Source organism: Capra hircus, chromosome 11 (genome assembly GCF_001704415.2).
Source record: "Capra hircus breed San Clemente chromosome 11, ASM170441v1, whole genome shotgun sequence".
Lineage (NCBI taxonomy): Eukaryota > Metazoa > Chordata > Mammalia > Artiodactyla > Bovidae > Capra > Capra hircus.
Window position 1 is genome coordinate 86,237,713 of NC_030818.1, and position 10,857 is coordinate 86,248,569.

General features: G+C 54.3%; 1 protein-coding gene across 1 annotated transcript; it reads right to left on the reverse strand.

The window, feature by feature from the left end:
- C11H2orf50 (chromosome 11 C2orf50 homolog) lies at window positions 3,416-8,849 on the reverse strand. The gene is made up of 3 exons (XM_005686999.3): window positions 8,391-8,849; window positions 6,413-6,452; window positions 3,416-3,786 (listed from the first exon to the last, which is right to left on the reverse strand). The coding sequence occupies exons 1-3, from the start codon at window positions 8,630-8,632 to the stop codon at window positions 3,595-3,597; spliced, it is 474 nt and encodes a 157-aa protein (XP_005687056.2). The 5' UTR covers window positions 8,633-8,849; the 3' UTR covers window positions 3,416-3,594.

Below are 10,857 nucleotides of genomic sequence, written 5' to 3' on the forward strand. Positions count from 1 at the left end.
GTGGTGAGGCAGGGTGAGCCCCAGCCCCCACCCCACCCCCTGCCCAGGGCAGACAGAGAAACTCCCCTAGGGTCCCTCCAGTCTGCAGGGGCCCAATCACCCGCATCCTATTTAACCTTGATTACTCTCATGTCCTGGGAGTTCCCAGAATGCCTCTTTCTTTGACATACTCTCTCTAATGGGAAATAGCTTTTTTGTTTTTGTTTTCTGGGCATAAATGTAAAATGGAGCTTGCTTATAGCAAAAATGCAGATTGAGTCTTTAAGGAGCCACCAGCAGCTGTCTTTGACCAGCCCAGTCCCAGTTGGGTACTTGGCTGTCCTGTGATGCTACCTTGATGTGACCTTGACCCTGACTGTACTGACCTCTGACTTTTGTCCAGGCTGTTGACCTCACATTGGACAGGGAACTCAGTTTTGTCTCAGATTCTGAAAAAGAGGGCTGCAGCCTCCGAGTCCAAGTGCAGAGGGCTGTGTCCTGTTGTGAGTAACCTTGTCTCATTCCAGAATCAGGCCTGGTTTGTTCCATTACACTCTGCAGGGGTCAAGGGTTGGCAGTGAAGTGGGTGTCCTGAGTAACCCCTGATAATACCAAAGACCTATTCTTGGTGGTAATGGAGGGTCCTGCAGGTTGGGAAACAGTCCTCCTTTCCCAAGGACCCAAAGCCTGTCCTTGAGCAGAAGAGGTCTAAATTTTGCTAAATACTGGGGACTCAAGTTTTGGAGGATTACGGAGGTCCAGTACTGTACAGTGACTGAGTGTAGTCTCAGGCCTATAGTCAGTCTTTGGAAGTAGGCAGCTGTGCGCTGTTGGGCAAGTGACTTAACCTCTCTGTGCCTCAGTTTTCTCCACCTTAGGGCATAATGATACTGAAGTTTGCTGAGAGGAGTAAAGTACTCCAAACACATAAATGACAGTGACATTTAAGGTTAGCTGTGAAACTGAAAAAAGCCCACGAAAGTGTCAGAAAAGTGGCCATTCTCTCCCCTGATCCATTTTCCTCTGTCTTCAGGAGGCGGTAGATGGGCTCCTGCAAAAGACACAGCGGAAAGCCCAGAGACTTGGGCTTTGTCTCCAGAGTTTCAGGATTTTAGCCTCTCGTGAATATAACCTCCCTATCTGCTAACTTTTGGGGGTTGTTATGAGAAGCAAAGTCTGCCCTGGTGGCTCTTGCAGTGCAGAAGACCTGGGTTCCATCCCTGGGCTGGGAAGATCCTCTGGAGGAGAGCATGGCAACCCACTCCAGTATTCTTGCCTGGAGAATCCCATGGCCTGAGGAGCCTGGCGGGCGACAGTCCATAGGGTCGCACAGAGTCAGACAGGACTGAAGCGACTTAGCACACACACAAGAGGAAGAAACAAGGGAATACAATTTAAATGCTTCCCACTGGAAATGTGGGTGATGGCTGTTTCTGTTTGTTTACCTGTGCCACACACACACACACACACACACACACACACACGTCCCTCATAGGCTCCTCCCACCTGTGCACCCCCTCTGGCCTCCTCCAAGTCCTCTCCCCTCCTCAGCTGTGGAGACAAGACCACCGGCTGTTTCGCTCCTGGGCCACAGCTTTGTCTCAAGGCTGCACCTGCACCGCGAGGCAAAGTCCAGCCCAGCTGCATGAGGAAGAGGAAGAGCAGGACTAACCCACTGGCTTGTTTGCTTAAAATATACCTTTGTTATTTTATATTTTTGGCTGCACTGTGTGGCATGTGGAATCTTAGTTCCCCAGAGATCAAACTCATGTCCCAGGCGATGGAAGCTTAACGTCTTAACCACTGGACCACCAGGGAAGTCCTTAAACCATTGTTTTCTAACCAAAAAGAGGAAAGAAGCCCTAACTGCAATTTTTGCCTGGACATGAGTGGCCCAGACTGTCCTTCATAAAGGGGACACGGGCCACTGACACCACGCTTGGGAGGCAAAGGAGATCAGCACTCAGGGAGTGTCCCCTCCTTCCAGACCCTGGGCCAGCCCTGCTCACGTGAGCATCGCCTGGACCCCAGGCATCCTGCTCCCTTTTCTGGCCTGAGCCCAGGCCAGGTGCCTCCCTGTCTGCCCCGTGGCACAGAGGATGGATCCTGGTCACGGACTCCCTGGGGCGGCCGGCACTGTCTCAACTAGGATCCGCTACAGGCAGGCTCCCCTCACTCCAGCTTCACCCTGACCGCCCTGCCCATGACATGGGTAGCGAAAGAGATGGAGACCCTGACTGGAAAGCTGACCCTCTTGGCAGCTTCTGTTTGAGGACCCACGTCTTCCCTGGGTGACGGTATTAGGACAGTGCTCACCCTCCCTAGAGGGGGGCATCCGCGGCAAATACACCCTCCCGTTACAGGCACTGCTGTAAACAATCACACAGGGTAACTCATTTAACCCTCCCAACAACCGGACAAAATCGACCATTTTATCCCTATGTGTGGTGCAGAAAACTGGCTCCCCAAAGACGCCCATGTCCTACACCCTGGGACCCTGCATGTAAAAGGGATTTTGCAGGTGTGATTAAATTAAGGACTGTGGGCTGGAGAGATTATCCCAGATGTTCGGGGTGGGTGTAGTCACAGGGTCCTTAAAAGATAGGGGAGGGAGGCAGAGAGAGAGAGAGATTTGAAGATACCATTGCTGCCCTTCTCCAGGAGAAGACTCTTGAGAGTCCTTTGGACTGCAAGGAGATAAAACCAGTCAATTGGAGATAAAATCATTCAATCCTAGAAGAAATCAACCCTGGATGTTCACTGGAAGGACCAATGCTGAAGCTGAAGCTCCAAAACTTTGGCCACGTTGGTGTAAAGAGCCAACTCATTGGAAATGACCCCGATACTGGGAAGGATTGAGGGCAGGAAGAGAAGGCGGTGACAGAGGATGAATGAGATGGTTGGATGGCATCACTGACTCAAAAGACATGACTTTGAGCGAACTCCGGGAAGTGGTGAAGGGCAGGGAAGCCTGGTATGCCACAATCCGTGGGGCCACAAACAGTTGGACATGACAAGCAACTGAAAAACAACAACAACATTTCTGCCCTTGAGGGTGAAGGAGCCAAGGGCCAAGGAGTTTGAACAGCTTCCAGAAGCTGGAAGAGGTGAGGCGTCAGATTCCTCCAGCCTCCAGAAAGGAATGTGGCCCTACCAACGCCTTCAGTTTAGTTAGTCCAGCAAGAGCTGCTTTGGATTTCTCTCTTCAGGATTGCAAGGTAACATGCATGTGTGGTTTTGAGACCCTCAGTTTGTGGTCACCTGTTACAGCAGCGATGGAAACACCACGTCACAGATGGGGAAATGCCCCGGAGGCTGCAGTGATCTGCCCAAGGCTGCAGGTATCTAGAGCCAGAAGCAGGATCCTGACTCAGCGGTCAGCGCTCCTGACCATGTGCACGGCCCCCTCTCGTGGGCCCTGACCCCTAGGGAAGCCCCACCATTGCCGGTTACATGGCCTTGGGCAAGCCCTCAAATCCTGTCCTCAGGTGTGACGATGAGCCAGGAACCCTCTTGACCTCATGTGGGGCTCAGAGATACTGACCCCCAGCTTGTGTGGGATGCTGTCTGAGGCTCTGGTGATGGCTCCCCAGTAGCATCCGCCCAGCCCTCCTCCTAGATGGGCTGCAGCTCCTCTTCCAGCTTCTTCTTCCGGGCTCCTTCCACGAAGAAGAAGTCAAGGCCGATGAGGGTTTTCCCCAGAGGCGTGTCCACCCGGCTGCCCACAGCCCGGTTCGTGGAGTTGGGGACAGTGTCAGAGAAGCGAGGCACGTAGTCTGGCAGCTTCACGGGCTCCTTCTTGTTGCCCTGAGGACGAGGGGACAGTGAGAGTCATCTGCTGGGGGAAAGACAACTGGAGAGGCCTGAGCAGGGAGGAGAAGGGGGAGGGGGGCAGGTGGCCTCTGCAGGAAGCATCCTCTGGGGGCCTGACCCCAGACCCCGCTCTGGATCCAAACTCAACTCTCCAGCCCAGACACCCTCTTCATCCTTCTCACCCCAAGGGCTGCCTACCCAGCGGCTTCCCTTCCCAGACTCCTTCACTGGGTTGCTTGACCTGCAATGGCCAAGGGAGGGACCACATTTAACTCTTTCTCCATCGTCCTGGCTAAAGACGCTGCCCCACTCATAACGGGAGCACCATGGGGTTGGTTTTATTTCTTTGGTCAATTTTTACACACATTACATTTACATTTAAAGTCACTCAGTCGTGTCTCTTTGCAACCCCATGGACTATACAGTCCATGGACTTCTCCAGGCTAGAATACTGGAGTGGGTAAGTCTTTCCCTTCTCCAGGGGATCTTCCCAACCCAGGGATAGAACCCAGGTCTCCTGCATTGCAGGAGGATTCTTTACCACCTGAGCCACAGGGAAGCCCAAGAATACCGGAGTGGGTAGCCTATCCGTTCTCTAGCGGATCTTCCCCACCAAGGAATCAAACCACTGCATTGCCAGTGGATTCTTTACCAACTGAGCTATCAGGGAAGCCAAAAATCTGACGCTTGTAGTCTGTTTCCTCCTTTTGGAGACCCCTAGCCCTCCTGCCTCTTACCCTCTCATTCCCCCCTTTTCTTTTAGGAGAATTATGTTGTGTCACCAATTTAGGGACGACGCCCCTTATCACCTTGGAAGCAGTTATCGAATGAAAACGACCCCCCTTTCCCTGGGCAACACACACACAAGTACCCAAGTCCCAGCTCAACCCAGCCTCCCCCAACTCCCCCCCGCCCCCCGACCAGGAAACAGAACCCCATCCGCCTCAGAAGCCTACATTTAACCCTCAGTCACTGTCTCCACCTCCAAGGGGACCTGGTCTCGACCTCGTAACACCAGGAGCTGGCTTGCCTGGTTCTGAACTTTACTGCAAAGGGATCCTGTCTCTGCCCCCCGGCCCCTTTCTCTCACTATGTGATGTGAGATTCCCCCGTGTTCCTGTGTGTGGCTGCGGCTCCTTCGTTCTCCATGTTACACGGTATTCTGTGGTGTGGCTGTGTGAATACTCCACAGGTCACTTCTCTATTCTGCCACGGGGGCATTTGGGCTTGTTTCCAGTTTGAAGGGGGGTCTTAAGGAGGGGTGCTGCCCTGAACATGCTACCTGGTGCCTTCTGTAAACTGAGGATACGTTGAGTAAATGTCTGGATTATGACTAATCTGATAAGCCTTCCCTGTCCTTGTTTATGGTTAACTTTGTGCTGCTCTGTGTCAAATTGAAGTGACAGGACCAGTTTTTAAGAAACAGGATCCTGGCTCTCACCTGGGAAAGTCTGTGCGGAGGTGGCCCCACGGTGTGGGCTTTCTGGGCAGGGCGTGGGTCTCAGGGGTCAGGTTGCTGATACACAGCCCTGGGCATGGAGAGACTCTGCAGCCTGGGAACCCGGATCAGGGGCTCAGGGTTGGAATTCAGATCCTGTGAGCTAAATCTTCCATCTAAGGACCAGCAGCAGCCCCACAAGGCTAGTCTTACAGATGTCACACCATCCCTAAAACCCACAGGGGCCGTGCCCGTGCGGCTACCACCTTGGTTGGCTGGTTACATTGTTCAGTTTGCAGTTTGGTTCTCTGACCATGCTTTTAACAGCCAGATCATTCTTCATTTGCTCATTGCTCTAACATGAACTGAGCGCAAAATAGTTACTGGGTGCTGGGGGGTAAAGACTAGCTGGAGGTGTGTGTTCAGCAATGAAGTCATCTTTGTCCTTTCTCCGAGGAAGCCCATGGCCAGGTAAGATTGTTCATTGCACTTGCCCAAGGAATGCGTGAGATGTCCTGGGGAGTGAAGAATATGGTGATCTGGCCATGCTTGCCAGGAAGAGGCCTCTTGGGTGGAGCCTTGAAGGATGATTAGGAAGCCATTAGGCTAAGTGGGAAGGGCATAAAAGAGAGTGCCTCGGTCAGTGTGGAGTGAGCAAGGAGGGGGAGGAGGCAGGGCTGGATCATGGGAAGTGTTGCAAACTGTCCCGGAAAATGCAGATTTATGGAAGGATTTTAAACCAGGGAGAGAGAGAGAGAGTCTTGCAGTTTAGAAAAGTCACTCTGGTAGCCACGTGGAGGATGGATTGGGGCTGGTGATATTAGATGCAGGGAATTTGTTTACAAGTGTGTTCACTCAGACTCATCCTCTATGTGGGGCCAACCTCACTTCACTCTATCTTGCTGATACCGTCAGACCCGGAGAAACGTGTCAGCAGCTGGTACCTACCAGTTCCAGCGAGTTCATCTCACTGCAGTCAAGGAACACTGGGGAAAATTCATTTCTAAATGCTCTACAGAAGTATTTTCTTTCCCATCAAATCCAGAGTTTCTGGAAACAAGGTTGCATTTTATTCATCTCTGTCCATTGCAGCATCTAGCACCCAGCAGGTCCTCAATAAACAGATGAATGAACAAACACTCCAAGTGCAAGCATTTCAGATGGGAACATGGTCTGTCTTACCATGGGGTCATAGTCTTTCAGGAAACTCCAGTTCTGAGCCCTGGAAAGGAAAGCATGATGACAGTGTGATCCTCCCTGTGGCGTTTTTACCTTCATTTTAACAGGGTCACTCAGATGGTAAAGAATCTGCCTGCAATGCAGGAGGCCTGGGTCCTATCCCTGAGTCAGGAAGATCCCCCGGAGGAGGAAATGGCAACCCACTCCAGGATTCTTGCCTGGAGAATCCCATGGACGGAGGAGCCTGATGGGCTACAGTCCATGGGGTCTCAGAGTCGGACACGACTACATGACTAACACTTTCACTCCATTTCAAGGGAATAAGTTGCTGCCACAAATGCGTGTATTACATCATGCAGGAACTACAATCATTAAGTGGAACAAACTCCAAGGATCAACATTTCAATAGAGAGGAAAGTCTGATTGCAGGGGGTGTGGCAGGTGGATCGGGAAACCGGAAGCCATTTCACCCCAAGCGTCTGCCGGGGTGGGGTCGGGTGTGCGTGGGGCGGGGTCGGGTGTGTGGGGGTAGGGTCGGGTGTGTGTGGGGGGGTGGGGTCGGGTGTGCGGGGGGCGGGATCGGGTGTGTCGGGGTGGGGGGTTGGTCTCCCAGTCTTTTGTGAAGAAAAGCCGGCTTTCATCTTCACAGAGCTTGGTAACCTTCCAGGGCATGAGGCAGAGGAAGGTGGGTGGTGCTGGGGAAGTGATACTGAGAAGAATGGTGTTATCTGTGCTGGCAGTTTCATTTTTAATCTATTTTTAAAAAGTCAAATAATTCTCCAAGACTTAGAAGAAAAAAAAAGTTTCTCTGCCCCAATCCGCACAGACCACAAACACCATGACCTAGAGTCATGGCACCAGGGGGACCCTGTCTTTGTAAATGTCCCCTGTACCCCAACACACACACACACTCCATCTCTCCGACTCCAGTCCATCCATCAGCAATTCTAATTCTACCACTAAAACCTCCCTTGAATTCTCCTACCGGTCCCCAGCTCAGGCCACCATGGACTCGCTCTGCTGTCACTTTAAATGTCACTTTGCCCTGTCCCCTCCATCTCACCAGGCACAGCAGCCAGACTGGTCATTTAAACTGTAAACTAAATAAATAAATAAACTGTAAACTAGCTCCAGTCAGCCTCTTGCTTAAGACCCTCCAGGGTGTCCCATGACATTTGAAAAAAAGTTATTGGGACTTGAGAAACTGCCCAGCTGCCTCCTCCTACTCCCCCCACTGAGGCTCTTTTCCCCTTCCTGACCACCCCAGCCACACGCGTGGTCTTTATATTGTGGCTTTTTTTAATACACCAAACTCTTCCATGGCCCTTCTCATACTCGGGTCCCAGCCTGAATGCCACCTCCCCAGACAGGCCTCCGTGAGCCCCCAGAAAAGCAAGACGCCAGTCTGCTCCGTCGGTCCCCTCCTGACACCAGCTGCATGTTGCTCTTGCCTGTGTCTCTGTTGCTTTTTGGCTCCTCGTCCTGAGAGTGAGGACTCCCGGAGATGGGCCTGGGCCCGTCTTGTCCCCTGTGGCAGCCTGGCACAGCGGCGGCTCTTCTAGGGACTTCTGGACTGAATGATGCCTGAAGGGACGCCCTTTGCTGGGTCAGAGGGCCGGCGCCCCTCCCCAGGCTGCTGCCACCCCACACCTCCCCAGGCTTCCTGACCTCCCCACGCTCCCACCCTCGCAGTTCATCCTTTGAGCTCCAGCTGGAAGGATTATTGCAAAGGGAAGCCGGGCTTCCAGAATGCACATGGTGGAGTCTCACCTCCCGCCTACCTGCCCCTACTCTGTGGGCCCATGCTGGGCTCCCTCACCTCCCCTGGTCCAGGCTCTTGCTCCTTGGCCCAGCACTTTTCTATCAGTGTCCTTCACCTGGCTTACTCCCTCTCACTCCCAGGTCTCGCTTTCTCCGGAAGCTTCCTAGACCCTGAGCTAGGCTGGGGGGCCCTGGGGAGAGGACAGGGCAGGACACTCACCAGCGCTGTTGGCTCCTCCTCTCGGCCTCCAGCAGCTCCCTCCACAGCTGGTCCTGCTGCACACCATCAGCCCCTGGGGCTGACCGCTTGGCCTTCAGGGCCTGGGGGCCACCCGCGGGACCCCTGCCCACCACAGAGCCTCCTGGGGCAGTGGACGGGACTGAGGCTGGAGGCCTGGTTGAACGCAGTCGGTACTCAGCTGATGTAGTTCTCTGGAGCCCAGGAGTGGGGCGGCTTCCCATGGGTGCAAGTGTGTAAGACTCTGTGTGTGTGTGTGTGTGTGTGTGTGTGTGTGTGTGTGTGTGTGAGAGAGAGAGAGAGAGAGAGGGAGACTCTTGCCTGAGCTCAGAGAGCTTTCCCGCATTTACACCAGGAGAGCTGTGCAGAGGTTCTCTTTGGCCCCCCGGATCCTGAGCTCAGAGTGGCCGATGGGGACCAGGCCCTCCAGGCTGCAGAGAGCATTGGAGCCCAGTTGTGTCTGAGCTTCTGTCTGTGTTGACTGCTGCCCTGGGAACGGGCAACTCCCTAGTGTGCTAAGGAGGGGAGGGCCCTGTGTGTCTGTGTGTGTGTGTGTGTGTGAGAGAGAGAGAGAGAGAGAGACATCTGAGCCCCAGGCTTGGGTGGAGAGAGTTCCTGGTCTGAGCCAAGCCAGCTCGGCTGCCCTCAGCTCTGCCCCTCTGCCCCGCTGGCTGGAGACCTCAGTAGAGCCTGGGGGAGAGAAGCAGTAAGAGACATGTGTGGGAATCTGCCCCAGGTGGGTGCCGTGGGGCTCACAGGAGAAGGTGGATGGGCGGTGCTTTGTGAACGAGAGTGCGGCGCGTTGCGTACATGCCAGGCGAGGGAAGATCAGTGATGCTGCACACTTAACACCTGCTCTTCTGCAGAGAACTGGAGGGTTTGCAAAGTGCTGCCCTCGATCTTGCTTGAGTCCCCTAGTCATGCAAGGCAGGCATCTCCAAGCCCACTGTACAGGTGAGGAAATGGAGGCCCTCACCAGCACGATAAGTAGCTGCCCAGGGCCACTCAGGGGCCAGTTGTAGCCAGGCCTTGAGTTCAGATCCTCAGAAGGAAACAGTGAGAGCCCCCAGGGTGGGGATTCCTGTTCTGAACCTTTGGCTCTGTTTCTGCTCTGACCCACACAGCCCAGTTCCCTTGTGGCCCCAGGCCCCTCCTGCTCTGCTCAGCTGGCATCCTCAGGTATCTTCCCCTTTGGTTTGTGTCCCCGACCCGTTGCACTTCCCGGGCTCTTGACTCCTTCTTACCCCCCGTGTGTGTTGGCAAAGTCATGGATCTGTGGGATGACCCGCTGGGCATGGTGCTCCTGCCTCTGCAAGGCTGGGAAGCAGACACACGAGCAGATGGCTACACACATACACACACGAACACACGTGCACACACACGCCAAGTCCTGCTATGTGGACGGTGCACAAGGCACCCCAGGGTGTTCGCACAGGTGTAGCCAACACACCAGCTGTTTGCCCACCCTGGGAGCATCTTTTGGATTCAGTTTTCATGAAGGAGGCCCCAAGGACTTGGGTCTTATGGGTGCCTAGCATTTCCAGGTCGAAAAATTGGGGCAAATGCGAAAGCTTGCCCGGTGGCTCAGTGGGTGAAGAACCTGCCTGCCAGTGCAGGAGATGCAGGAGATTCTGTCCTTGGCTGGGGAAGACCCCTGGAGGAGGAAATGGCAACCCACTCCAGTATTCTTGCCTGGAGAATCCCATGGATGGAGGAGCCCGGTGGGCTACGGTCCCTGGGGTTGTAAAGACTTGGACACACGACTGAGCTACTGACTGATTGAGTGCAAAAGCTTGGACACAGGAGAGAACAGGTATTTGAGCTCGGTCATTGGGTTGCAGGGAGGGGTCCAAGCCCTGGGCTGTTTGGAGCTATGTGGGGAGCTTGTGCACGGAGCTTGTGCACAAGGGAGCATTCCTGTCCTTGAGCCACAGGACAAAGAAGACCAGGGAAGGACACGCAGGTGAGGGGACGTGGCCGTGGTCCAGGTGAGAGGAGGTGGTGAAGCCCCCGCTGGCCTTGGCTGAGGGCTGGAGGGAGGAGACGGGGTGAGAGCTGCCAGACTGCCGAGAGCTGCCGGCACTTGTCTAAGGAAGGGGCTGAGTGAGTGTGACCTGCTGGGACGTCTGTCTAAAACCTGGGGCTGCGGGACTGGGCTTTTGTCTCTCCAGAGCCAGGATGAGAACTGCTGGCCATTGGTAACTGGGAGGCCTCAGGGCTCAGAAGCAGGGTTCCCTGGCTGTCGCTCTCTCTTAGGTGTTTGTGGCCGCAAGCAGAGCCAGGACAGGTCCCTGCAGTGCCCAAGAAGTGGCAGCTTTGATCTCCTTCAGCCTCTGGAAGGGGTCTCATCAGTGTGTTCACAGAGCCCAGTGCCTGCTGCTGCAACACCACGCACAAGGCCGACTGCAGCCGATGGCACAAAGTAGCCTGGAACAGCCTTGCAGTCTGC

Bases quoted from the DNA above. Each gene is read 5' to 3' on its own strand.
- C11H2orf50 (XM_005686999.3), bottom strand. From the start codon at position 8,632: ATGGGAAGCCGCCCCACTCCTGGGCTCCAGAGAACTACATCAGCTGAG. The intron at 6,453-8,390 runs GTGAGTGTCCTG...TTTCCTTTCCAG, and splicing joins AGGAGGAGCCAACAGCGCTG to GGCTCAGAACTGGAGTTTCC. The intron at 3,787-6,412 runs GTAAGACAGACC...CCTCGTCCTCAG, and splicing joins TGAAAGACTATGACCCCATG to GGCAACAAGAAGGAGCCCGT.